The following is a 27,451-nucleotide window of genomic DNA, read 5'->3' as shown; positions in this document are numbered from 1 at the left end:
ACTCAGATACATAGCGGCAGGCAGGGCAAACTTTCCACATGCCTTGAAACCTTTCTTCAGAAGCTGCAGTTTAAGTGTAAAAACCTTTTGGGTGCCAGCCACATAAAAAAATTCAATGGCTCCTATGCAATCATGTGGAAAGTTCAGTAATCGCTTTCGAGCCTCTTGCAACATTTACAACCCTACACAAAGTCAAACTCAGCTGTCATATTTTTGCATCTTCAAATGCTGGCGAATGCTAATGCACAGCCACACGCCTCTGCCATCACCTGCGTATTGCTTGTTTAACCCCACTGAGGGTCTTGTCCCGTGAAGTTGTAGAGCAATGCTGACACCAACTCTCCGTTAAAGCAATTCCTACAATATTCATGCACAACCACATAGTCCGCGCGTTGCCACTATGCATGGCGACTGGAGCCCACAGGCTACTCGGAACTTGCATCATACAGCAGGAAGCTGACTGGGGGAATATTTGCCACTGCCATCGGACATCATCTGAACTACTACATTTCTATTTTTATAATCCTACTGCGTCCACGCATTGAAAGAATAGCCACACCCTCCCAGCACATATAATACAATAATCGCCAAACTTTCCCATCTAAATTGTATTAGGCTTTGCAACAAGCTTAAACAGCCATACTTCCATGCCACAATGCATATGCAAAATTTGCTATTGAATTTCACTAGTCAGATAATCATGTTAAAGCATTTAACACTGAAGAGATCAAGTACAGCTGGACAACTAGACCAGTTTCGTTTACTTCTTAAAGTCTGAGAATCAGGTCTTTTGTTCCACATGCAACTCCCACATTTTTCCTTTTTTTCCTAGTTTAACGAGACATCTCCCACAATGAATGTTCAATTATCATCAGAACCTTTACTAGAACTTCCTTTTTTAATTAAAAATGTTCCCCATCCAAACATTCAGAAAACTTTTGTGGATTTATCAAGTTACAGAAAGGGGCTAAATCAGTTATTACATGAAAACTTTTGGAACAAGGAACACCCCGTCACTCTCTTGTCACAATGGACTTCCTCGTCCCTTTTCCGCTTTCCTCTTTATACAGGCCAAGCTTATGACAAGCATTTATCAATCAATAAATGTTACGAGTTGTATATAATGGCAAACTCAGCATGCATCCTTCACAAAGACATGTGACTTTTCTTCAGGTGTGAATATTAATTTATTGGCGATCAGTTAAAACAAAGAACAATATTCAGAACACGCATTTAAACAAAATTTCGCACCTTGCTTGATGGCGGAGTCACAACACATGACAAGTGAGATACATGGTAAAAATAAACCAATAAGACAATGCTCAAACTAAGCAGATCTAACCCTCTTCAAGACAGTGTAAGGCAAACTTGGGCAATTCGAAAAGAGAGCAGCAAGTACTCCAACAGCCAAGCACTGAAATTTGCCTGGCTACCTAGTGAATCTTATGGTGCGCCACCATGTGGGCCACAAGTTCACATGTACGGTAAAACACTCGCGAGCACAAACTGCACTTGGATGACACCTCCTTTGAGTGACCTGCATTGTGTTCAACCAGCTTTACTCTAGAATCAAAGGAGACTGAACACAGCTTGCACCTGTAAGGTTTCTGTCCAGTATGGGTGGCTTTGTGCACGGTCAGGGCTTGCATATACGTGAATGTGGCAGGGCAGAGATTGCACTTGAACGACCGTTCACCCGTGTGTCTGTGCTTGTGTTGGTTAAGTTTATACTTCATTGAAAACGCACGGGGGCAAACGTCACACTTGAACGGCTTCTCGCCAGTGTGTGCTCGAGTGTGTCGCTCAAGGTGATAGTTGTCCTTGGTCACGTATGGGCAGTGCTCACACCTAAAGTGGCCTCGCTTGCTCCCTTCATCACTGCCTGCAAAGTCATGACCTGCGGCAATGCTGTCTTCACTGTCCTTAAAATTGTCACCTGTGTGCATGCTCCCAGCAAGATTTGCATTATCATTGAAGTGCACCGCAGTGTCAGCACTACCCATAATAACTGAAGTGTTCCCAGCATCACCACTACAATGCACTATGCTCATGTCTTTGCTGCTGCCAGGAAGTACCGGAATGGTGATAGATTTGCTCGATCCTGGGTTATCTGTTAGCTTGCAGGGCCGTGAAAGATTTGCAGCAGATTTTGTGAAAAGATTAGTAGGCACACTGCTTGACGACTTTGCACAAAGGTCAACCAGCTCAGCTGCTGTAAATTGTTGTTGCCAGATGTTTGCTGGCAAAACGGTTGATTGTCCGGTAACTGGAATTCGGCACGGCACGCCTGAAAGCAGAACGAAAAAAACGAATCAATGAAAAAAGTTTGAATATATGTGAACATACGATTAGAAAAAGGTCACTCAAATGGCCGAAAACTTGACCAGCTGGTTTGAACAGAAACGACATAGTTTGACTATATGTGCTGCTTCAACAAAATAAAAGCTGGTTTGAACAGAAACGACTTAGTCTGACTCAACAAAATAAAAGAAATCAGGTTGTGTTCGCTGCATTCTTGCACAAAATGCCTTTTCTGCAAACCCTTGCCACTAATCTGACAGACTGCCCATAAACAATAGCGCTGCTCTCAACAACCAATATAAGCTTAAGCTCACAAGGACGAAGTTCAAAATGTACAGTACGAGTGACATCAAAACTTCCCACAAAATCAACACACTGAAATCCTATGCAATTCAAGAAGAGTCTAAAAACAAGTAACCTTGACAAAAAGCACGCATTGAAGAGCCCTTAGAGCAACTTTCAAGGACCCACAGATACTGAAAACGAAAGGACCCGAGTAGGCCCCACTCCATGCTCAATAAATTCACTGTCAGTAACCAGCTGCCAAAAAATAGCAGTAATAAAACTACAAAGGCAAACACGTGTTAACACTGCCACAAAAAGTCTTTTCGAGTGCATTTCATTTAGGTTTGTTCACAGCAATTGTATGCTGCTGCAGACTATATATAGTAGAGCATGTTTCTTGATCCATTACAGTGCAGAACTTTGGCCATTTGTTGCTCAGCACCTGAAAGAAGACCAGAATTTAAAGTTAGAATAAAAAGTAAATTCAAGACAAAACCTTTGGCTGTTCTCATATATTGCAATCACTATGTGTGAGGACAGCTAGATGCCAGCTGTTACATCAGCAAATTCCAGGCGCATACAATGGACCTTTTTCCAATCGCGACCTGTGCATGCATGGGCTGCCAGTCGGCCATTCTTGACAGTCAGCACAAGCAAAATAAACAAAAGGGCACCCCCTCAGCTTGTTGCTTGGGGAGCGGCAATGTTTTCTAGCGCTGCACGTCTTTATTTTCTCTTTTTCGACAGCTCGTGGTGTTCGTACGTGCACACAAAAAAGGCTTGCAAAGAAAAGGGGCATAGTCATTTGAGGCTGACCACGCCGTGGGCACATGGCTATGAGTGAGGGAGTAATGGAAAAAAAAGTAAAGACAAAGGGGTGCTTCAACCTCTGAAGATCAGTCACGGGAACGTGCACCTGCATCAATGTGAAAGGTACGGCTGATGGGTGGGTACGGGAGGGACTGTAGGACGAGAATATGTTGTGCACCAGTTCTTCGAAAGCAAAACTTTTTTGGGGGCGGGCCTTACCGCCATTTTAATTTGTCGTGGCAGCGGCTAGGAGCATCGAATGGTATTGGAAAAAGGTCAATTAGCGAGATACTACAAACAATATTAATATATTGGCATTCTATCATCATGCTTGTTGCTTCAAAATACTGTGAAAACGGTCGAACTTGCAGTATGGATAATTTCTTATGCACTGCGGGTTTGAAACCCAGCTCATAAAAAATTATTTGTATTACTTTTTCGTTTGTCATACTGTACCAAGAATTGGCTGCACAATAGAGCCAAAAGGAAATAGTGAAACGAACAGCCTTCATAAAGAACTCAAACGGTCATTTACTTCTATGCAATATATGCAGCAGTGCAACAGTTGCAATTCCACAAATGCAAAGCCATTCCCAATTAAGGCCGCTGCTTTGGGGTCTGGAGAATCACTTAGCACATTTTCTTGCACTGAGCAGTAGTCCTTTGCACAAGTCTGTTACCGTTATCAAGACCTGCCTCCACTGAAAGAGGTGACCACACGATGGTGCATCAAGCCCAAGTGCAGAAAACAAACTCTCAAAGCTTTTCAATTTTTCACTGCACCAACCACAACACAAGTTGTCTCTGCTAAGACGTTAATGTTGGCATTACAAAAAGTTGCATTACACAGCATCGAAACCATGGCATTAGCAATTTTATATTAGCCACATCGTCTTGCTTTTCTTTTCCTTGTCCTGCATCCACTCCACGTGTACCAAAGACGTAAGATGAATAAATGTGGTTTTTATATCGGCATTAAAATTTAAGATGACTGTATATCTTTGTCCAGAATGAACACAGAAGAATGTAGGTACAATGTGTCTTTTACATGGTATAATTGCCACAAAAATTGTAAACGAGTGTCTTTTACATGGTATAATTGTTACAAAAATTGCCCACGAGTGTTTGTACGTGTGGTTATTCAAAGGGGCGGGGGTCAAAGGACCAGGATGTTGGAACAAAATGTTTTTTTTTGTATCGGTTCCTGTTTCGTTCCCTAAACAAAAGTTCTGTTCTGTTCCGATTAAGCTCCAGAAAGAAAAAAATAATGGTTCCTAGTGGTATGCAATGGTTTGAGGTACCCTGAGGGAAAAAATTGAGAACTCAGTTTCTGCTGCACTCTTGCAGCACAGACTTAGCTGCTTTCATTGGCTGCCACTGCAATCTGCTGCTTTCACTGCAATCTGTGTATGCTGCTGTAATGACGTGGAACATTGCATTTTATTTTTATTCAATTATTCTATTGGTATAATCTACATTTTCCTAAGGCGTTTCTGACACAAAAATTCATACACACTGCCTATTTATTGTTAGGTAGTGTTTCTGAATTTTTGTTCGTTCATGCCTAGCACCCCCTTGCAGCAACATCTTAGGAAAATGTAGATTATATCAACAAAAAATTGAATGAATGAATAAATCAATGAGCGAATGACTAAACAAACAAATAAATGCTTAAATCAATAAAACAATAAGTAAATACTGCGGTCTGCTTCGCTACCAAATGCAGATGGCTGTCACGCGGAGAGCTTAGGAGCTCTCCGCGTGGAAACTGATGGAGAGCACAGGGAAACACGCAGAAGGCCTGCCGACAAAAAGAAGGCGCCAGCGAAACGAAAGGCGATGTTATTGCCAGCAGCAATCTCCCACCACGCTGCATGGAAGTTAGAATGAATGCTGAAATACCTAAACTTTCTACTCGAACTGAAAACCGAAATAATTTTTTCAGTTTGGCTCCTGAATGAAATAATAAATGAAGTGTCGGTTACGTTTTCATTCTGGTCAAAAATAATTTTTTTCGTTCTTTGATGCAAGTTTTCGTTTTGCTCCAACACCTGCAAAGGACCCAAGGGTAGAGAAAAAAGCATGCTTTAGACTGCTGCCTCAGCTGCCAAATGGGGTTTCTTCAGTAAGTGATAACACAGTGTGATCTATCACTGACACCCTGCTGATTGGTACAGGCCACATCTGATACATGAAGCAACCCAAGTTCATAGCCTTAACGAGATGGAAAGTTGGGCGAATTAGCGTTGATTCATCTTGAAAACAGGCGCGGAAAGGCGCTGACTAAGAAAAGAAATATACAGGACGACGCGCTTAACTCAAACGGTCATTTCAAAGCGCGTCGTCCTGTGTATTTCTCTTCTTAGTCAACGTCTTTCCGTGCTTGTTTTCAAGATTCATAGCCTTCACACTACACATTTGGTTGCTTTGTCTATGATGTACAGCAAGCGAGTCAATAGGCTTTACAGTGAATAAGAAATAAACATCTTGAAGCATGGGTTTGGGGCTTAAACCCCACAGAAAAACTCTTCCGTGAACATAACATTGGTCTGTTCCCTGAAGTAGAGCAACAGCTTAAAGGGGGGGGGCAAAGTACAGACAATTTCACGGTGCCTTTTCTAACCTTAGAGTGATGCAGTGAGTGACTGCCACCCTACATCTGAGGCAGCTTAACCTGGGGCAGCTTACCCACTGCAGTGGCTCAGTGGCTAACCTAGCTGTTGTGCTGAGGCGAAAGGAGCAGTCGCTGTTGTTCTGTTGAAGGTGGAAAACAATAACACCCATGCGTCGAGATTTCAGGACACGCTAAAGATCCCCAGGCAGTCCAAAATATTAGCCCCACACTACAGCGGAGTGCACTGTAGCCAAGGTGGAGCTTCGATGCGGTAAACCTACAAGATTTGATTTTTTTGACCAATTTCCTAAAACATCTTTAAGTGGTACGCATAGCCATCTTGTAGATGCCTGAATGCACTGCCAAACTTGAAAATGTTTACATGTGCATTACGCATGGGTACTCAAAAATACCTACACAACACCAGAGTTACTCAACTCAAAAATGCCACCAAAAGAAAGTTAAGTCGTTGTGCCAGGTTCAGTAGACAGCTTGACGCACTCCTGTTACATCTTACATGTGACATCATTCACTACTGTTTTCAAACTATTTCCAGTTGAGTGAAGGGGCAAAATCTTCATACACCTTGATAAAAATACATACAACACTTTTTCTTTTTAAGAGCTGCAAATAATTTATTGAAGCTCAGTCATGAAACAAAACTTTGCAAGATAACCTTCTAGAATGCAACTGTTGGACCTTGAACGGACAAAGAGCTCTTAAAAGTGAGTGATACATGAATGTAAACAAATAAAATAACCACAGAACAAAGCAGATCTAGCTGCCGTGAGGACATCCCAGGCCAAATGATGAATACGATGGCATGACTATCACAAAAAGTTCGCAAATACATCACCAAGCATCCCAGCTAACCTTATCACTGTTACACAAGCGCACTCCTAGCTTGCATTATCAATAAAAAACCGCAGAGGCTAGACTTAGATAATATTTTTCTTGCACAACCTGGCTTTTGCTAGCTCGCCACAGAATCTACAGTTTCTGAATCTAGCTTAAACACACAAGGCCTTTAAATGGTATGGCTGGCCTCATGAACAGCGAGAGCTTGGTTATCAGTGAACACAGAGGTGCACCAACTTGTTAAATGGCCATTCAACAGTGTGCCCACGTTTAACTCTTCAGTGACCTTTTTTAACGGTTTCTACGTACGCAACCAGACTTTGCGCTTCACTTTTCCTCCTGAATGCGTGCGCATATGAATCTGAAGGCTATACCTGGTAGAAAACATGAGATAACAACTGTCACACTTGAAGGGGTGGTGAACTCGAATGTGTTGCTCTAAGTGATACTTGAGCTTGGCCACATACTGACAGTTGGGACACTTAAATATGCCCCCTTTTCTGCTGGCATCCTTCAAAACAAAGTCGGGATCTTTTGTAATGTCGTCATCACTGCTTGCTTCAATGTCCCTGGCATCATCACCATTGTTTCTTCCCCGAGCAATGTTGTTGTCTTTATCATGTACACCAGTTTTTGCTGCAGTGTTCGAACTAGTAACCCCAACAGCAATCTTCCTCGTGTTGCTGCCAGCATTGTCACTCTGCGTTGTGCTGACCTCCCTACTGCTGATAGGACGTGTCAATACCGCAGCGCCAGGTTCACTTGAACTGGAGCTATCCAACTTGCGAGGCCTCGTAACATATGCAGAGGATTTCTTGCGCTTGGTTGGCACAGTTGTAGTGGATTTCTTACACAAATGGATGGGCGCAGTTTTAGTGGATTTCTGATGCAGGTTGGTGAGCGCAGTTGTGGTGGATTTCCGACACAAGTTGCTTGGCGTTGTCTTAGTGAATTTCACACCCTTCTTGGTGGGCACAGTTGTAGTAGATTTCCTGCACACGTTTGTGGGCACAATCGTCCATTTTCCACATGTGGTCGATTTTCTCACCGCGCCTTTTGCATAGCATGGACCTAAAGCAAGAAAAATCAGCGTGAATAAAAGGCACACACAAAAATGTCAACTGTTGTTGCTTGTAACGCCAGTGCTATGACTAAACCGAGGATTCCAAAATGCACCAACATGCCTGTAAGGATTATTAAGTAAACAAGCCTAAATGAATGTTTTCACAGTAGCATCAAGGTACAGTTAAAGGACAGACAATCGATTTACAGCACCATCAAGGCACAGTAAAAAGGATAGACAACTGATCATTGAGGATTATATGCTATCTATCCCAAATGAAAAGACATTACTTAAAACACCTACGAACAAACTGTTTTTGCTGATAGGGCTCTAGAATGCTTGAAAGCGGAATTCTTAGGCCTATCAACCTTACGAGGGCTGTCAAGATGAATGCAGGCAACCATGACAGTGAGCCATGTGGTAACATACTTTTAACTGCATGTGAGATGAAAAGAGGTATTTGGAAACTTGTACCCGGCTAAAACAATAAAATGCAGTCTCTGCTTGATCGTTCATGCAGTTTTTGAACTCTGCATTGAGACTGACTGAGCTGTTTCAGGGGTGGAACAGGATACATGGGTTTGGGAGCAGTACTAGGAGCAGGCAAAATTGTCTTTGTCAGCAAGTTTGGAGCAGACAAAACGGCCATTTGGCAGGGGGCTGGCACGACAGCCTGTGCCAGTCCCTTGCCAATTAGGTGCAATCTATTTATCTACTGTATTAAACACTCTACCATGCGCTAGAACCTCCCCCAAACAAGGAACGCACTTGATTTACTATGAAAATTTACAATATGCAGAGTTACCTACCTTTGGCCTCAGCGAGTGCAGGAAAACAGGTAGGAAGAAACATTTTTTTTTATGCAGAGATACGAAGCTGACGAGTGGCTCGATTGAGAGAAGGCTTGGTCTACAAGTTAGCGAAATGGCAGCCAGCCACGCTGTCGTGCAGTAAAAGCTCTCAAAGATGGCTAAAATTTTGCTTGACTGCGTGATTTCTTGCATCACTGCGAGTCATTCAGACAGTTTTTTTACTAAGTTCTCATTCGTATTTCGCTTTTATTTTTTTCCCATGAAAGAAAGTCAAAGATTAGAATGCAAGTGAAAAAAAATCGACATATTTAAAAAAAATCTGGATTTTTCAACTCCTGCATCTCGTTAATACATAGTATGCACTGCCGTTTGGCCGCACAGGGCTGCTGCGGTGCTGCGAGGCTGATCTCCACGTTTGTGGTGTTTGTGGTGTTGTGCGCGCATTCACGATGTGCAGTTGCCGTGTGCGGTTGCTCTAACCATTCGAAAAATGGTTAGAGCGACGTTTTTTCATCGCCGATGATGCGATATCCATCTCGGCTATCAGGCGGCAGTCTAAACTGACTAGGTGAGGTGGCAGCCACACATTTTCCCCGTCCATGCAGGAACGATTGTCCCTACGGGTCACGACGGCCTCCAAGTAAAACAACGCTGCCCCAACATGAGAGCAGACTTCTCCACATCCAGCCATGCAAGTGCAGTGCGCGTAAACGACTTCACCGTCCGGCTTTTGCAACAGGCAAGCCGTCAGCAACTTTTCACGGAACGACTGTGAATGCCGGACCTGGGTGTAAAAGAAGAAAAAGAAAGAGAGGAGTGGCATGCCTAGTTGTTCTCGAGCTTTTAATTAGCCTAAATTAAAAGCACATGCATTGTTTACATGCATTTTCTCACCTTTGTGACAACGACATCGTTGCTATCACCGATAACTTCCACCTTCGGCGGATGAACAAAGCCACTCGTCAGGTAGTTATGTGACTAACGATTTGTAGCTTTTTAGTTTCTCCCGTGTAATGAAACTTGTCAAGTGGATTAAGTAGTCACTGGTGTCAGCGCGGTCGACGCTTGGAAACTTCCACACATCATCAGTCAGCTGATCATCGCGTAGACCCAGGGGGTCCACGCCACCACAACGACGGACTTTAGTAAAGTACCTGTCCCGGTCGACGCCCAAAAGGCACTTAGCCTCATCGTGTGCTGCACATGCAGAAACACTCACAAAGTAACTTGCGGTAACTACAAACAAACCACAGCATATGCTCCTCCAACGCGTACGTACTACATCGCACGCGCAACCGGCTCCGAAGAAAACCAACACCACAAACGTGGAGATCGGCCTCGCAGCACCGCAGCAGCCCCGTGCGGCCAAACGGCAGTGCATACTATGTATATGAGCTAGAGGATATGCACTCCACAAAAGTTGGCTGTTCGTATCAATGTGCATGGCCTATTGCATAAGGCTCCCAGCCTGTTGACTATGTTGGGGAAAAAAGAAGCGACACCCCTTTGCAACCTCTACTTTGGGTTCTCTCAAAGCCTGTAAATGGCTGTTCTGGTCTGCTGCTGGGCCGTGGCCAACAAGAATTTTCATGCTCTCCTTGAACTGCATGCATCTTTATCCTTACTCTATCCTTATCTATCTAGTGCCTCTTTTGGTGAGTGACTTGCCTCTTGATTGTTAAGTTTAGTTTTTCTTACACTATAGGGCACTTCTACACTGCTTCAGGTAAAAGCTTTGGGGCTTGTCTTATTTGAGGGCTATTTTGGCACCACTGCCCGCGAAGCTAGGCTCTGTTCTTGCCACGTGCATTTTACATTTAGTAATCTCGAGCTTTAGGCAAAAGCAAAGATGATGTTAGCAAAAGGGCGCCGTCATGAAATGCCAGATGTAGTGAACTACTCTGCTACCATTCTGGACTGCTCAGGTCCTTGTTTGGGTGAGTGGAGAAACCGAATATTTAACATTCTTTGGCCAATCTCGAACAGTTAATTTTTCTTGCAGCCCCCAAAACCCCAGCCCAGAACAGTAGCAAAGAGTGTTAACATGTTGGATTGCAAGGGTTTAACTACTAAAATCTTATACCTAGCAAAAACGGGACCCCTGCGTAAAATGAGTCATTTAATGACTAGGCCAGAGACAAACACCAGAAACTGTTCAAATGCAATCTCAAAAACTAATACCACACCAACGAAATTCGATAATAATATGTATCATGCACACAAGTCAAGGCACTAAAAATTTCAAGGTTACTTTCAATTTTGTCTGCAAACATATCCCATATGTACATATGGGTACTAGGCTTAGCAAAATGAGAATAGAAGCTGGAAGCGAATGAAGCGTGAAGGTGAGAACATCTGAAAGTCACTTGTGCTAATATATCATCTTCAATAGTGAATACAAATCTAGCATGGCAAGAGTAATTGAGTGCAATGCAGTTAAAGTTTAGGGCTTCAGCACTTAATATTCTCGATTGTCTAAAGCGTCAAACTTCCCATGTGCCTTTACAAAAACAAGTACAGGAAACTATTCATCAGCGATGTGCCAATATTCAGAATGTCATTTGTGAAGGTGCTGGTTATTCTGATTTGCAGTGCACTTCAAATTATTCAATTTGAATAATTGTAAGTGCACTTAAAGAATATTCAAAGATTACAAAGACTGAAGGCCTATAAGTTCTTTGCCAAAAGAGATATTGTTAACCTTTACCTCATGGCACATTTTTTACGTGGCTTTCTGGAGCTACACCACAGCTTCGCAGAAAGGACAAGCACGTGTGAACACTGCACAAAACAACTGCATGCTAATCATAAGGACATTACTGCATATACCTCATAGTCCCCTTTCTCGCCAGTACCCACATAACTGCACGATATAACATATGACACAAAGTGCTTGGGAGCAAATTTTACTTGAATAGCTCATCACCAATGTTCTTCCCAATGTTGCCCGCGGCAACAGTTAAAGGAGCCATGAGGACAAAACACAAGTTTGGTTCATTCGAAAGATTGCCTCGATAGAATCATACTGACACCACTGTTAACGCACACTTTGCTCAAATAAGCTACATAACTAAGAAAAAACGGAATGGCCATGCGACTCAGTAGCTCATTTCCCGCAACAGAACCTATGATGTCACATGAGCTTAGCTGTGCGATTAGAATGGAAACAGCAAACGCAAATTAGGCACGGCTTAAAGGCTTTCTAAATTAACTATTTGCACTTCAGTGTAACGCATATTCATTTTACAGCAGCAAGAATGGTGCGGTAAACAATGAAAGTTACAAAAACGCACGTAAGCATAGAAGCACCGATGCGCACTGCTGTTGGTACTGAGCGCATCATGCTTGTTTTAGCTGCACAGCACTCCACTGCTTTGGAGTCGTTTTACGGGACACTGGCTGACTCGCGTAAGCGGCGTTGTCTTACGTGACCCTGTTTGTCGAAGATACCCCAGGTTTCACGAGATGATCACTTTTTACAGTAAAAAAAACAAGCCAGGTGCAAATACGCTCAAAAACAAAGCAACGGCGGACAACGGTTTGTGGATGACTATAGCAGCACCATCTGGGAGGGCTGACGGACAGCAAGGCCGCAAACCCGAATGACGCAGTGGAAGTTCGCTTGATTACACGCGCTTCTGACGTCATTGCTGACAATCCGAAAACCCAGGATTTGGCGGGAGAACCAAAATTTTAACTTGAATTGAGAAATTTCTCAGTGAGTACGGCGTCATTTGCTGCCGGACAAGGGCTGGGGGCACTATAAAACGCGAAATCTTTCGAATAACACAAATTTGTATTCTGTCTTCATGGCTCCTTTAAGTGTGCCGTTGGCTCAGTAGGGGCATAGCAGTTTACAAAATAGTGCTAAAATTGGACAAAAAGCACATTTGGGTATCCCATTTTTGTGTCCAAATTTACTGTGCAATTTTGTGGCAGTTGGGATTTACCACATGAACAGCACTGAAGGTTAAACTCACCCTGCCTTCCATCAGAAGCTTTAACTCCAGAGTCGTCGCCATTGGCACTGCAGGATGCAACAGCAGAGTTGTTGCCATTAGCACTGCAACTTGTTGCGTTGCTCTTAACGTTATCAGTGTTCTTGCTCTTGGTAATGTTGGTCACTTCGTCGCTGCTGTATATAGTGTCCGTGCTGGTGCCAGCAAGAGCATGGCTACCCGGAAAGCCGTTCTTTACGCTGATGTCACCATCACTCGAAGCTGCGCTGTCCTCTTCAGCCCTGTCAGCATGTGTCCCAACGGTAGAATATGAACTGCTCAAACTTGGCCTATCTTCAGAGGCTTCAAGCTTGGAAACGCACGCAGAGGACTTCGCAGGTAGGTTTGTTGGTACATGTAGGGCGGACTTTCCGATTGCTGGCATAAGTGTAGTGGATGTTCTATAAAGGCTGCTTGGCACACGTGTTGTAGATTTTCTACATTGCTTGGTGGTAGGAACACATGTGGTGGATTCTGTTCTTGTGGTGGGTTCTTTCTTCACTTGTGGTGTGAGGATTCGGCCTGTAAAGAATGCAAAAGCATTATGATAAAAGTACATTATTTGCTATTTCTACACTTCATAAAAAATTGTTTGCTCATTAGGTAGAATTACAAAAACACCTAATTTTCTTAAAAATACAGCTGAAATTCACGACCTGTTAGGACGTGCCTATGAAGTTGGAAAACAGTGTACCAAAGGCAAAAATCACACCGAAATTTTTTTAGTACAGTATCAGTAATTTAGATTCGCTTACTTCTATTTGCAGAACTATTAGAAGCGGTGTCTCAGCTCTCGTTGCAGCCATGCAATTTAAAACAAATTTACCTAATTTCAAAAAATAAAATTTCTTGAGCCTAAACAAGAAAAGGCATGGGAGAACATTTGTCACAGCTTGCTTAAAATGAAAAATTGTGTTTCAAAAGTTAAATGAAGTTGCATGTCCAACAAATGCCGCCAGTACCATTGCAAACTGTTCTTTTGTTTTACTAAGTTCAGACATAATACGCATGAACATGCTCAATTTAATGCAGGGATACGATGACCATAATAATGCCTCGTTAAATCAATAAGCAATGACACAAAATTTCAGTACATACAAAATATTTTTTACAATTCAATCATCTGTGCAAGTCCCTTGCCATTACTTCAAGAAACCTTGAAATACATCTCTGTATACAACACCTAAATTGCATTTAAATGCTACTAATTAATAAACATGCAGGCATGAATGTAAATAAAAGGCGAAACCTAAAATGAAAGATAAAAAAAAATCAACGCACATAAAGGCACCAAGGCATATCCCTATAGAGCAAACGGTAGCTGTTTATTGGCACTTCCTGCTCAGTTTCTGCAACTTTCTCAGGGATCGAGATTGTCTCTTCATCATTTGCTTTAGTTCATACGTGTAGTTTTCTATACTATCCCAATTTTATTACGGTTGGAAAATGTGTTTCAAACAAGCAGGTTCAGACCGAACTAGTTAATGGCAACATGCTGAAACTAAAAGTGAAGCTTCCATGCACTGACTGTGCACTCAAATTACTTGAAAATACAGTGCGCTCACTCATCTCACTGTTTTGAGTTAGCAAGATTTCAGTGAACTTGCCACAAAATCAACAATAAAGATAACAGAAACAGGAAACCGCAAACATTGAAGATACTTCCGACATCAGTACAATTTTGCATTGATGTAACAGAAATGAAAAAAATTCTGTGCTATAGAATAAATGAAAATGCTTGACATGAAAACACGCTACTCTTGAACATCAAGACGTGCTCCCACAAACTTGCAAGGGCACAGTTTAAACTTTCATTTTAAAGCCTTATTTTGAAAATCCCGTGAATCATAATCAACTACCAGTATTTCGAGACAAAAATTTACCTCACTGAACCTGAAAGCAGACAGACTGGTTGCCCGGGGCCAACCGGGCCGCACTTAACCAATGTTACTACATTGGTTCACTAAAAACCCATGTTCTAGTGATGTGCCCAACTACCAGCAGACACATACAACATACGATTGGAAGTACGGAGCCAGAAAAGAGAAAAACAGGCTTGTAACATCCCATGCAAACTTTTATAAAGCTCTGCAAAATGAACCTTATGATGCTTCTTTAGGGGACCTTGAAACAATCTGGTAATTTGCAATCTTGAAGCAATTAGGGCATTTTCTCGAGCTCATTGTGTTTGTTGGCAGTGTTTTTTTGCTAAAGCAATTGGGCTAGCAGAAGATGCTCGGAGGCCTTTGTGGGAGCACGCGCTCACAAGCACTCGGCATTTTCTTGATATTGTTTTTCCGCAACAGCGAACTTACGGCTTGTACAACTGCTCCACTGCTTAAAAAAAAAGGAAGGGAGCACATTTAGAGTACTACCGGCAAAACTACATGTAACCCAGGTATTCTTGAATGGAGCTGGTCATTCAGGCACTTAGTCGCTTTCACCCAACCACTACATTAGAAACTGTCTCAAGCTTCAACTAAGACGAAGTACAAATACAATGGTGAGTTACCAGCAACCTGAAATGGTTTTATACAAGCGGAAATGAAACATCTTAGACTAATTGCTTCCATTACCACTATTTCTGCCAGACAGATTCCATCCGCAAAGGCGATGTACATAAATCGCAGATGGATTCGCAGCCATCTACCCTTATACTAAAACATTTTGTTACGAAGCTCTTAACGCAATGTGTTGAGAGCTAGGAAACTACAGAGTTAGGCCAGTTAGGCTCGCTGCGATGCACTATCCTTCATTTGGCGAGATAAAAACAGAAGCTCTAAAAAAACAGCCCATACAAAAAATAGTGCTATGCTACGCATACTGTTGGTGCAACATATCACAAAAATTTGAATACTAGACACTAGTGAAATACAAATGCATGTTCCAGTGATTGCTGTTCCTGTCAATAGCCGTAGTGTGACTGCACTACAGCCAGCTGCAATGTGTAGAATCAGCCCTAGCTATCCACGCTAACTGTAGAGTGGTCTAATAGCATCCTGTTCGCTGGCCAGGAACTGCAACAAAAAGATACAGTTACAGTAAAGTTAGGTACACCACCACATTCATTGCAAATTAGCTTTTACACGCACAGCCAGCACATCACACTAAAAAACAGTCAAAATAATTAATGTAAAGCTCAAACTTTATGGCACAGCATTTCAAGTTACCCCCTTTCCCCACCACATCAGCAGCAAGTTCGGTAAGGGGCCCTGATAAAAAATCAATTTACATTAACTTCACTGGCATGAAATATGAAATTCAAAGCATGCTGCCATGATAAGCTTAAAGGGGCCATGCAGACAAAATGCAAGTTTGGTTCATTTCAAAAATTGCCTCGTCAGAATAACACTGACACCACTTCCAACGCAAACATTGCTCGAATAACCACTTTCAATGCAAAAATTGCTCAAATAGGCTATAGTATTAGGAGAAGAGAAAATGGCCTTGCGAACCAATAGCTCATTTCCCGTACTAGAACCTATGACATATAACGGGCAGCTGTGCGATTGGCTGAGGCCAGCAAAAGCAATTGCAGGTTAGGCAGGCCTTATAAGATTGCAGAACGGGCTACTTGTGCTTAAATTTAATGCATATTGTTTTTATACCAACAAGCATGGTGGGTAAACAAAAAAAGTTACGAACGCAGACGCAAACACAGATGCACCAGTGCGTTCTACACGCACTATGCCGGTGATAGCTCTACAGCCATCCGGCGCCTTGAGCTTACACTGGCTAACTGGAATAAGTGACATTGTCTTCTGTGACTTTGTCATGCATAACCAAGTTTCCCAAAATGAGAACTATCAACCGCAACAAGCACTATCCAATCACAAATCCGGCCATAAACAAAGTGAGGGTGGAGCAGTATGTGAGCAGTATGGTGGGCCTATCAAGGAGCAGTGAGCAGTATCGTGGGCCCATCTAGGAGGACTGACAGCAAACAAGGCATTCCACCGTTCTGCAGTCCTAGTCCACATGCATACTTTCACTTCAGTACTTGTCCTAGTTACGTCATCGCAGACGTCACGAAACATGATTCGGCGGGAGAATCAACATTGTGGCTTAAATTGTTCAATTTCTCAGTGAGTAAAGTGTTGTTTGATGCAGGAAAAGCACTAGGGGCACAATAAAACACCAAATCTTTCGAAAAAAAAACAAGCCTGTATTTTGTCTGCATGTTAAGCACAAGTTTGCAGGACTGGATAGTAAAGCAAATGTCTCCCTCAGTGCTCATTTGGCTCGAATGTCATTTGAGCCATGACATTTGGTTCAAATGACATTCAGACGCTAGTGTAGCAGGGGTATTAGAAAAGCCCACTTAATCAAAAGCCCTTTTAAAGAATGTTTCCAGCCCCACAGGTAAACAAAACTTTGCGATCATGCGAATGGATATTTTGGTCAGTTACACATGGTACAGCTGTAAGGAAAAAATACTGTGCTGATGCAATGTATTAAAACCAAATAAATTTATAGTAGCGGGCCAATCATGCAATGCCGAGAAAAACGAACCGGAGGCAGCAGCAAATAGGGGAATTACCCACAGGGCCGACAGAAGAGCAGCCACTTCGGGAATGCTGCGACTGCGGGGAAAAGAATTTAGGGCAAGCCACGGGACACACCCAGTCCACTGACAACGCCACACAAGCCTGGGCTGGAACAGGCTGCCATTGCATCAGTTCCAGCTTCCTAGTCACCCCACCAATGTACTGGAAAATTCCAAGCAAGCACCCTCACCCGCGCAAGAGCCCTTTCCCCCCAACTTTACTGCTCACTGCTAACTGGAAATTTCCGCGCCATTCCGGAAAAGCGTCCCGCTGCCTCACGCAGTTATCACACGCCGTGCCCAGGCAACACTGGCTTACCAGATCTAGTCCAAAAATCCAATTGAATCCCACTTTGCATCTTGAACAATCCATGCCAATTGTTTTTCTTTTCTTTTTTTTTCTTGGTGGTGTCAGATCGTGCATTCCTACACAGTACTAAAGAAAATCAAGGTGATCCAATATCATCGTGAACACTTGTCACAAGGCTCTCAACAAGTGCTGAGATAGCCAACTGTAAATTTGGGTTGGTGACATTCACTGCGATGCTTGTTCAATGCTTGTTTGAATGTAGAGGTTCAAACAAGCATTACGAGCACAGCCCAAACCAAAAGAGCACAACTATACTATGCATACTGACGGTGTGCTGTACAAGGGAACTTGGTTAGCCATTTGTGAAATTCTCATGAACGCACCTCTTCAAGTGAATGCTGTACTCCTCGAAAGCTAATACAACCAGTTGCAATGCGTAGTTGCAGCTGTTGCACACCAACTGGCTACAACAAGGTAGAAATACAAAGTTACAAGGTAAAAAGATGACAAGAAGGCGGGAGAGGGGGAGCGGCAGCAGTATTGATCTATGAATGTATGTTTTCTCTACTTAAAAGAGAAAGAGACATCAAGAACAGTAGACCTTATAGCAGGTAATCCATTAATGGCACTGGGCTATTTCCAAATAGCAATGTGCAAAATAAAAGAAGAAATCACACTGTGGCAACAAACAACCCCAAGAATGCCCCCTTTCAGTTAGGGCAATGAAATACTTAAACTGTAACTATTGTGGGCAAGTTGAGAGTTAAAATGGAAAAGAGAAAATGAGGCCCAGAATTACTATGGGCTGCACAGCATTCAGTAAACACTAACATAATAAACAGGAGGCTACCACTTACTAATTAAATGAAAGGTATATAACAAATGGATAATCCAAGTGATGACTTAATGGGCAGAAATCAGGTGCCTTACTAAACACCCTCAAAGAAAGCTGCAGTAATTAATGAACTCTTGCAAAAACAGACGATAGGAGTGTATTTTGGAATGAGAAATCAGTGCCTAGGACCAGCAAACTTAGACACAGGGCATCCTTGCTCAAATTAGGAGATAAGAGTGGACTGGGGCTGAGTATTTAAACCGTAACGCGAAAACAGGTGGGCCATTTGGATAACAAAGTGGACACCGAGAGACAAGTAGCAAAAGGCAAATAATTCATTTAAGTGGGAAATAAGAAATTTTGGGTAAAAATGAATTTACACTTTGGGGGACTGAAACCACTGTAAATTCAATGGAGAGGCCTCTTCATGCAGTGAACACCGAGAGGCCAATGATTAGTGCAAATGTACGTCTTAGTTTATGAACGAATACCTAAGAAAGAAAGAAAGAAAGAAAGAAAGGAAGGAAGTACCTTCCTCAAGTTTCCACAGTTGGATTAAACAAGGGACAACCTGAATACACGCACCTCAATTACTATTACAAAGAACCATCCACCCGCATTTTTTATGCCTACACTTATCTTCAAATTATGAGTGGGTGCTTGCTCGGAGTTTCATGCTAGGCTGAACAGCTAAAAAAGCCACCTGTAGTGGACAGCAAGATGAGAACAAAGCTGCATTACGATCCAAACATTGATCAAACCTGTCCACAACCAAGACAGCACCAAGAAAGAAAAAAATGACAGACCGTTATCAAACAAAAAGTGCAAACAACTGTGTCCCGGTCAGTCGCTGACGCATTTTGCTTCTCAGCACAAGGTCTGTGCACAATACCAGCCTTGATAGCCATTTTGCTGATACAGACGAAAAACTAAAACAGCTGCTTTACAATAGGAATCTAAAGTATTTCGTGGCTAGGCAATACAGCTCATTGCTTTGACCAAATGTCGCATCACTCCATTCAATGCAAATTTCAACCTTCAGCCAATGTGGTTATGCATTGGTCTGCATAAATAGTCAGTCTAAGATGTACTTAGAACCGAAGATCCACCACTGAACATCACCGACTGGACTGTACTGGAACTGTTGTAGAAGGCCTGTTCAAGTCGTGCTATTAGAACTGTCCCTTTGTCATAATTTCCACGAGTGAAATCACACTATCACTTGACATCAGAATGGCCACATCAGGCATTCTAACTCCAAAGAATATTCCCCACATTGACAAAAAGTGATGCCATATACTTAAACATCATCTCAATGGTTTTACATGCTGAAACTATGTCTGGACTATGAGGCATGTCATAGTGAAAGACAACGAATAATTTAAAACCACCAGAGGATCTTCGGCGTCTGCCAGTCCCAAAGGTTCTTTTTTTTTTGCCTACAAAAAAACGGCCACCGGAGACAGGGTCAAAACCACCTTTTTGAGCAGAGGTGCAGAGCACTGTAAAATATCTATTTTTAGTATACTGGACCCACTATTTATCTGTACACAGATAGAAAAAAAAATGAAATTAAGTTCGTAGCATCATTTATGGTGGTGCCACGAAGCACAAGAAAGCTTAGCGTCTTGGCTCGTAAGAGCTTGGTTCAAATTTGAAGTGGAATTTGTATGGAGAAGCTGTCTATGGGTACGAGGTGTGTGATTCTGCAATGCAAAGCTAGAATGCATGCACAAGGAATCTTTACTACGCGTGAAAATTTAGAGGTAATTTTGTTTCTTGCTGCAGGTAGAAAAACCAGTTATTGAACCCTTGACCTCATGTCCAGTGCTGCAACACCTTTTATCAAAGTGCCTTTAGTGCTACTATAAGACTTTTCAACAATTACAGTTAGATTTGTAAGCGGCAAATCTGGACATAAACATGAGCTTGAGATTATGTAGCACTGTTAGAATGCCCCTTTATTTGTGGCCAGCTCGAATACAGAAGAAATTCTAGGTCAGGCCCTGAACCTTCAACAACAGTCGAGTCCCCATCCTGTCAATGATTGCTAAGTCGCAGAAACAAAGATCCACAAAAAATTCGTCCAACTATGCAGATGCCACGCCTTCAAGGACAACAAACGCCAATCATACACCACAATAAAATAACCATATACCAAAACAATCAAGTACCAATTCTAGCCTGATTGCCAAGTTAATCTTGTGGTGCCTCATCAGATGGCTCTGGAGAGCACAGGCATAGTCAAACATGTGTGAGCACAAACTGCCCTTCGATGACACTTCCTCCATATGGCCCCCCATGTGATCCACTAGCTCCACCCTGGGACCAAAGGAGACCAAACACAGCCTGCACGAGTATGGTTTCTATCCAGTATGGGTGGCTTCGCGCAAAGTCGCAGCTTCCTCATATGGGAACGTGGCGGGACAGTGATTTCACTTGAATGACCGTTCATCAGTGTGCCTATGCATGTGTCTTCTTAGAGACCTATTCGAACTGAGCACAAGTGCGCAGACCTTGCACGTCACTTTCACACCCATATGACTGCGCTTGTGCTCCTTGAGGTGACCTGACCGACGAAATGCGCAGGAGCAAATGTCACACTTGAATGGCTTCTCACCAGTGTGCACCCGAACGTGCCGCTCTAAGTGACTCTTGTACTTTGTCACATATGGACAGAGCTCACAGCTAAATTTGCCTCGCTGGCTGGCCATATCACTGACTGCTAAGGAAGAATACGGTGCAATGTCCTTGCCATCTCTAGAATTGTCACCAGTGTGCCTGCTCCCAGCAATGTTGAAGACTTCATTAGAGGATGTTGCAGTGTTCGTACTACCTACAAGGACAGTAGTGCTCCCACAATCTCCAGTACAATGTGCTGTGCTGTTCATGTTGCTGCCTCCAGGATGCACCAGTATGGTGGTATCAGATGTCCGCAATCCTGGGTTTTCTGGTGACATCCAAAGCCTTGAAGCAACTGTCGTAGACTTCCTGGCATGTTTGTTGGGCACACAAGCAGAGGACTTGTTATGCAGATTGGTTGGCCCACACACACTTGATTGGCAGAGACCGGCCACCGGCGGACCTAAAATCAGTGTTAGAAAAATGAACATGTGAATAAATGAGAACACCAGCCAGAAATGGAGTACTCAGATGAACAAGCAGCTCATCTCACGTGGACAAAGAAAGGCCTAGCTTGAGTCAAATTTTATGGCAGTTCATTTACAATACTCAAAGCTGGGTGAATTAACAGGTGTACTGCAGCTCTTGAACAAAATGGTTTTCATGAATGATTGCGACTGATCTCATAGACAATCTACAACCACAGCTCTGGAGAAATAATACAAAAACAGCAGTATTGAAGGGCACGGAAGTATGATACTGGGACAGGCATTTGAATTTCCCTTGCGACAACAGCACAGCATTTTCCATGAAGTTGCACAACATGAATGCAAAAACACTGCGTTGAAAATATGTGCAGGTGAGAAGCGTTTAAGCTGTTACAAGACCCAGAAATGATAAAACAGATATGAGCAGCCTCACTCTTATCACAAATAAAAAAGGGCACATTCATAGCAACCAGGTGCTACAAAGTAGTAATAAAGCTACACAGACCAAGGGACCTGTTAACGCACTTATAAATACTCGTTTCCCATCAGATTTTCCCATTTTTCTATAGCAGCAGAGTTAGCATGGCTACAAGCTGTTATCCATACAGTTCATTGTTACATGATGGTGTAAGCTGCTGTACAGTACCGTACTCCAAATGGTTCCTGCTCTAGTAAACTGCAGGAATCATTTGTTGTCCAGCAACTGAAATTGATTGATTGTAGGGCTTAATGGGCCGACGCAACACAGGCGATGAGGTGCGCCGTAGTGGAGGGCTCCGGATTAATTTTGAGCCCCTGGGGATCATTAACGTGAGCCGAAATCTCGTACACACGGGCACAACTGCAATAGAAGAGAAAGAGTTCAAAGTTAGGATCAAAGTGAATTCAAGGCAAAATTTGTCTTACCCTACAACATAACGATAATTACGTTACAAAATTTCAAAAGCAAATGTAACCTGTACATATTTCATGATAATGTATATTACACAAAAGCATTCATTTCTTGGTCTTCACTCAGCATGCGAGCTAAAAAACAACAAATATGGGCAAACAAATGGGAAATTGAAAGCATGCTCACCACTATAAAAAAAGTTTCTCTCTCTCTGTCACAACAAATGGGAAATCTCACAGCTGCATGATTATCAGATCACAAACACACAGCTTCACAAAAAACGCAGGCAGTGGCTGACGAACTGAAAGCAAAGATTGCCAGTCAGCTCGTTTCATTAAAGGATTCGATGCATTTGCTGGTGCCTGTTTAACGATGCTGAAACAGCCACGTCCAGAAATTAAAAAAAAAACCCCTACCTGTCATACTTCTGTTTGCTGCAAAATGTAACCACAAAAAAGACGAAAGAATCCCTAAAAGGGGCTAGTCAATCAGGCACTGCTAAAGGCCCTCCTTAATCCTATATGCACTAAAACCTATATGCAACTGTTGGAGCCAAAGTCTGCGATAAAGCATGGTTTCTGGCTTAAAAAGGTGCATATGAGATTTTGTAAGTATCAAAGAGTGTGTCATTTACTCCATATCTACTTGTATATGCACACGTGCTCAACAAAATCGCTACTAGAGATCTCATTCTGTCCCAACCTAGAGAGGCAGCTCGTCAACACTTCTCTCAACCTGAAACCTTAAGCGCTAGCCTTGGCTTGCATAGCCCGACTAGGCTGCAAATGTGCTCATTTAGAAAAATGTTATCTAGCCAGAAAAACACAGCAGTAGAAAGCTGTACTAGAGCCCTTGCAGGTCGTGACAGCGGCCAGTTAAAGGTACTGTTGACAAGTAAAAGTGAGCGAAGTTTTCAAACAGCACTGCAAAGCAAGTTTTACATAGCTAAGTTAACTGAACTGAATGATACCTACCCTCATACAAAAACATTTTTGTCGCAAGGCTCTGAACAAGTGTTGAGATAGTAAGTGATAAATTTTGGTTGGTGACATTCACTGCGATGCACTATAATCTATAGAGGTTCAAACAAGCATTACAAATACCACACATACAAAAAGAGTACTATATACGCATACTGCAGGAGTGCTGCACAAGGGAACTTGGTTAGCCATTTGTGAAATGCTTGTAAACGCACCTCTTGAAGTGAATGCAGTACTCAAAAGCCATAGCATTACTGCTAATAGAACCAGATGCAATGTGTAGTTTGCCCTAGCTGTTGCACGCCAACTGGCTAAAACTAGGGAGAAATACAGTTACAAGGCAAAAAGATGACAAGAAGGCAGGTGAGGGGGTGTGGAGGCCGTACTGATCATTGAATGTATGTACTTTTTACTTAAACGAGATACATCAAGAACAGTACATCTTACAAGCAGGCACTCCATTAACAGTACTTGGCGACATCCAAACAGCAATGTGCAAAATGAAACAACAAATTACACAATGGCAACTAACAGCCCTACGAATGCCCCCTTTCAGTTTGGGCAATGATATACTCAAACTGGACAATTATAACTACTGTGGGCAAGTTGCGAGTTAAGATGCAAAGGAGAAAATGAGGCACAGAATTACTGAGCTGCATAGCATTCAGTAAACACTAACATAATAAACAGGAGGCTACCACGTACTAATTAAATGAAAGGTATACAACAAATGGATAATCCAAGTGATGACTTTATGGACAGAAACCGGGTGCTTTACTAAACACCCTCAAAGAAAACTGCAGTAATTAACGAACCCCCGCATAAACGGACAGTAGGGGTGTTTCTTGGGGATAAGAAATCAGCACCTTGGAGTAGCAAACTAATGCCTGTGCTACACGGTAACTTTCAATTGACAATTGGACTATTGCCCACAACTGCGCCCTATGTATTTACAATGAGGCAGTTGATAGACAATTGGTTCAACGGCCATCAGAAGGCTTTGAACAGCCGTGTAGCACAGGCGCATTAGACAGGACATCCTCGTTCAAATTAGGAGATGGGAATGGATTGGGGCTGGGTATTTAACTTTCGTGACCACGCCTGTTCCCATCGATAGTATGTTATCGATGAATACAAATTCAAATTTTGGCACTCACCGAGCGCTTCTGGACTGCTAACGCCATCCAAATGTTAAAGGAGTAAGTATTTTATCAGTTTTGCTTTCGAGTTTCATTTTTCTGCTGCGAGGGGTATTTTTAAATGTCCTTTGCCGGCGGGGAGACGAGCTCACGTGGTTTCACAGTTATGGTGTCACCAAGCTTCGAGCTAACGGCGAATTTAGATGGATTCCGATGTATCTGAGCTTGATGTTAGCAGAACCGACACAGAAGACGACTTTGCTTCATCCGACTTGGGGCAATACCCATTGAATTTCCTTATGTTTTTATAAGCCAGAAAATTTTTTCAAGAAATAATAAATAATTTAAAATCAGTACGGACAGCGAACGTGAGTCGTCGCTTCGGACCATCAACAGGTGTGCACTGGTGAGTTTCTTTCTTCTCCAGTCACTTTATCGCGGGCATGCATTGTTGTAAACAGATCCGGCCCTGTTCTAAAGGTCACAGCTCTAATCTGCAAGGTGTTGACTTCGTTAGTATGAGACCACTTGGTGCTGGCTGCAAAATGAGTAGTTTTCTCCACGAAGACGGCCCAGAGTTAAGTTTGGCGTAGCGCTCCGGAGCAGTGTGCCGCGGTTCATTAGAGCCGTGGATTTCTTCGTGTTGTTTTTCATTGCCAAAGTCATCAGAGACATGCAACCGCACGAATAAGTATGCATGGATGCATATTTTTCAGACAGGCAACATACAGCGAGAGCTCATTGAACAACTGCTTGGCTGTGATGAGCAACATCTCGTGATGAGCAACGTCCCACCGTGCCTCCTGTTGTGTCCCCTAAAACTGCAACTAACCAGCACCAACCACAAAAAATTGAAATATACCGGAACTGCAAACTGTGTTACGAAGAAGGGAAGGTTGAGCAGAAAACAAATGTCTGCGAAACTTGCACAGCCAGCCTGTTTCCCCACGTCAAGGAACTGCTTCGCATGGTGGCGTGTTAGGCCCTAGTGTTCATATTTTTGTATGTAAATAACTTTTACTTACCCCACTCATATTCGAAGTATTATTCTATAAGATTTATGTTCAAAGTGCATATTTCAAATTGTTTTTATCTCTATCCTGGGAAAAGTGCATTAAAGTTGTTTTTTGTTACGTTTTTGTTTTCACAATTTTCTGATAAAATTCCTAATACATGTATTCAAAGTGCTTACTGTTGGAAAGCCCCATTCTTCCTCTATCATTTCATAACTTACACTTTAACATCCATCATTTTCTGTGGCAAGAAAAAAAGCTTCCTGGACTACTCAAAAACAACCAGTAGGCAGTAGTGTTTGTATAATTGTATGTATGTAAATAACTTTTGTACTTACAGAGCTCATTTCTATAATATTACTTTTAAGGGCCTTATGTTTAAATTGTATATTTAAATTTTTTGTGTACCTTGCGAAAAATGGCATTCCTGTTTTTATTTTGTTTTATTGTTAGTTTTTTGTTAATTTTTACAAAACTTGTAATAAATCTGTTTGAAATTATTACTCTTGGAAAGCCCTATTCTTCCTCTATTATTTCGTATCTTACACTTCTGCCACAATCATTTTCTGTGGCAAGAAAAAATATTCCCTGGAACACCGAAATACAACCGATTTTTCCGCGGTCACGACAGTGTTAGAGCGGTAAACTGAAAACAGGTGGACCATTCGGGTAACAAAGTGGACTCCAAGAGACAAGACAAGTAGCAAAAGTCAATTCAACGAAGAGACAAGAAGAAATTTCGGGTGCCAATGAATTTAAACGTTGGAAAACTTGAGCCACTGTAAATTCATTGGAGAGGCTATCATTGTGCAGTGCACATTGAGAGGCCTCTGATGAGCAGTGTGAATGGACATTTTAGTTTATAAACAAATACTGAAACTATTTTTCTTGAGAAAAGAAGTCCCTTCCTCAACTCCCCACAGTTGGATTAAACAAGGGTCAACATCAAAACACGCTCAATTTTGCCCTTACAAAGAACCATCCACCCCCATTTTTTTATGCCTATGCTTATTTTCAAATTATGAGCGGGCACTTTATGCTAAGCTGAACAGCTAACAAAAACATCTCTAGTAGAGAGTACGATGAGAACATGGCTGCATTCCCATCCAAACATTGTCTCAATGCTCAAACCTGACCGCAACCAAGGTAGCACAAGGACAGAAAAAAATGACAGACCATCATCGAACAAAAAGTGTTTAAAAACGGTATCAGTCAGTCGCAAATGCATTTTGCTTCTCAGCATGAGGATTTTGTGCAATACCAGCCTTGGTAGCCATTTTGCTGATAGAGATGAAGAACAAAAACAGCTGCTTTATATTAGGAATCTGAAGTATTTCATGGCTAGGCGCTACATCTCGCTGCTTTGACTAGATGCTGCCTCACCCCATTCAATGCCAATTTCAACATTCAGTCAACGTGGTTATGCACTGGTCGGCAAATTTTTTTGTGAGTTTGAGACATTCCTGGAAGTGAAGATCCCAAACTGAACACTATCGGACAGGACAGTACCAAAACTTGAAGAAAACCTGCTAGCTGACGCAGAGCTACTTGCACTGTTTATAATGATTTCTACAAGCAAAATCGCACTATCTTGCAACATCACAGTGGCTACAGTAGGCATTTTGTTAACTTCAAAGACTATCCACTACTCTGACAAAAAAGTGATGTGAAATATTTGAACAACTTTTCCATGCTGAAGCTACATCAGGACTACGAGGCATGTCGTAGTGGAGGACTAAAAATTATTACAACCACCAGAGGATTTTTGTTGAAACACAGGAAGGAATACCTTTTTTTAAGGACAAGGGGACAAAATGCCTACTGTAGCCACTGTGATGTTGCAAGATAGTGCAATTTTGCTCGTAGAAATCATTACAAACAGTGC

General features: G+C 42.3%; 2 protein-coding genes across 3 annotated transcripts; both read right to left on the bottom strand.

The window, feature by feature from the left end:
• Positions 1 to 1,012: 1,012 nt before the first annotated feature.
• Positions 1,013 to 13,424, bottom strand: LOC144159579 (uncharacterized). Of its 2 annotated transcripts, none has more exons than XM_077691158.1 (2): positions 12,724 to 13,424; positions 1,013 to 2,287 (listed from the first exon to the last, which is right to left on the bottom strand). In XM_077691158.1, the coding sequence occupies exons 1-2, from the start codon at positions 13,298 to 13,300 to the stop codon at positions 1,434 to 1,436; spliced, it is 1,431 nt and encodes a 476-aa protein (XP_077547284.1). In that variant the 5' UTR covers positions 13,301 to 13,424; the 3' UTR covers positions 1,013 to 1,433. The 2 variants fall into 2 exon arrangements, with proteins under 2 accessions (XP_077547284.1, XP_077547285.1); XM_077691159.1 differs by lacking the exon at positions 1,013 to 2,287 and adding an exon at positions 6,654 to 7,939.
• On the bottom strand, positions 13,377 to 27,096 carry LOC144159585 (uncharacterized). Its single transcript, XM_077691170.1, has one exon. It carries the CDS (start codon positions 21,543 to 21,545, stop codon positions 20,868 to 20,870), a length of 678 nt encoding a protein of 225 aa, XP_077547296.1. The 5' UTR covers positions 21,546 to 27,096; the 3' UTR covers positions 13,377 to 20,867.
• Between the last annotated feature and the right edge of the window lie 355 nt (positions 27,097 to 27,451).

This window comes from Haemaphysalis longicornis, unplaced genomic scaffold (assembly GCF_048455015.1).
Source record: "Haemaphysalis longicornis isolate Haplotype H1 unplaced genomic scaffold, Haemaphysalis longicornis Haplotype H1 scaffold_10, whole genome shotgun sequence".
Taxonomy (NCBI): Eukaryota; Metazoa; Arthropoda; class Arachnida; order Ixodida; family Ixodidae; genus Haemaphysalis; species Haemaphysalis longicornis.
Note: the sequence above shows the minus strand (reverse complement) of the source record. Positions and strands in the feature narration are given on the sequence as shown.

Excerpts from the sequence above, each read along its gene's own strand:
- LOC144159579 (XM_077691158.1), bottom strand. The coding sequence starts at position 13,300 with ATGTACTTTTATCATAATGCTTTTGCATTCTTTACAGGCCGAATCCTC. Across the intron at positions 2,288-12,723 it reads AGCTTCTGATGGAAGGCAGG|GCGTGCCGTGCCGAATTCCA; the intron begins GTGAGTTTAACC and ends TTCTGCTTTCAG.
- LOC144159585 (XM_077691170.1), bottom strand. The coding sequence starts at position 21,545 with ATGTTCATTTTTCTAACACTGATTTTAGGTCCGCCGGTGGCCGGTCTC.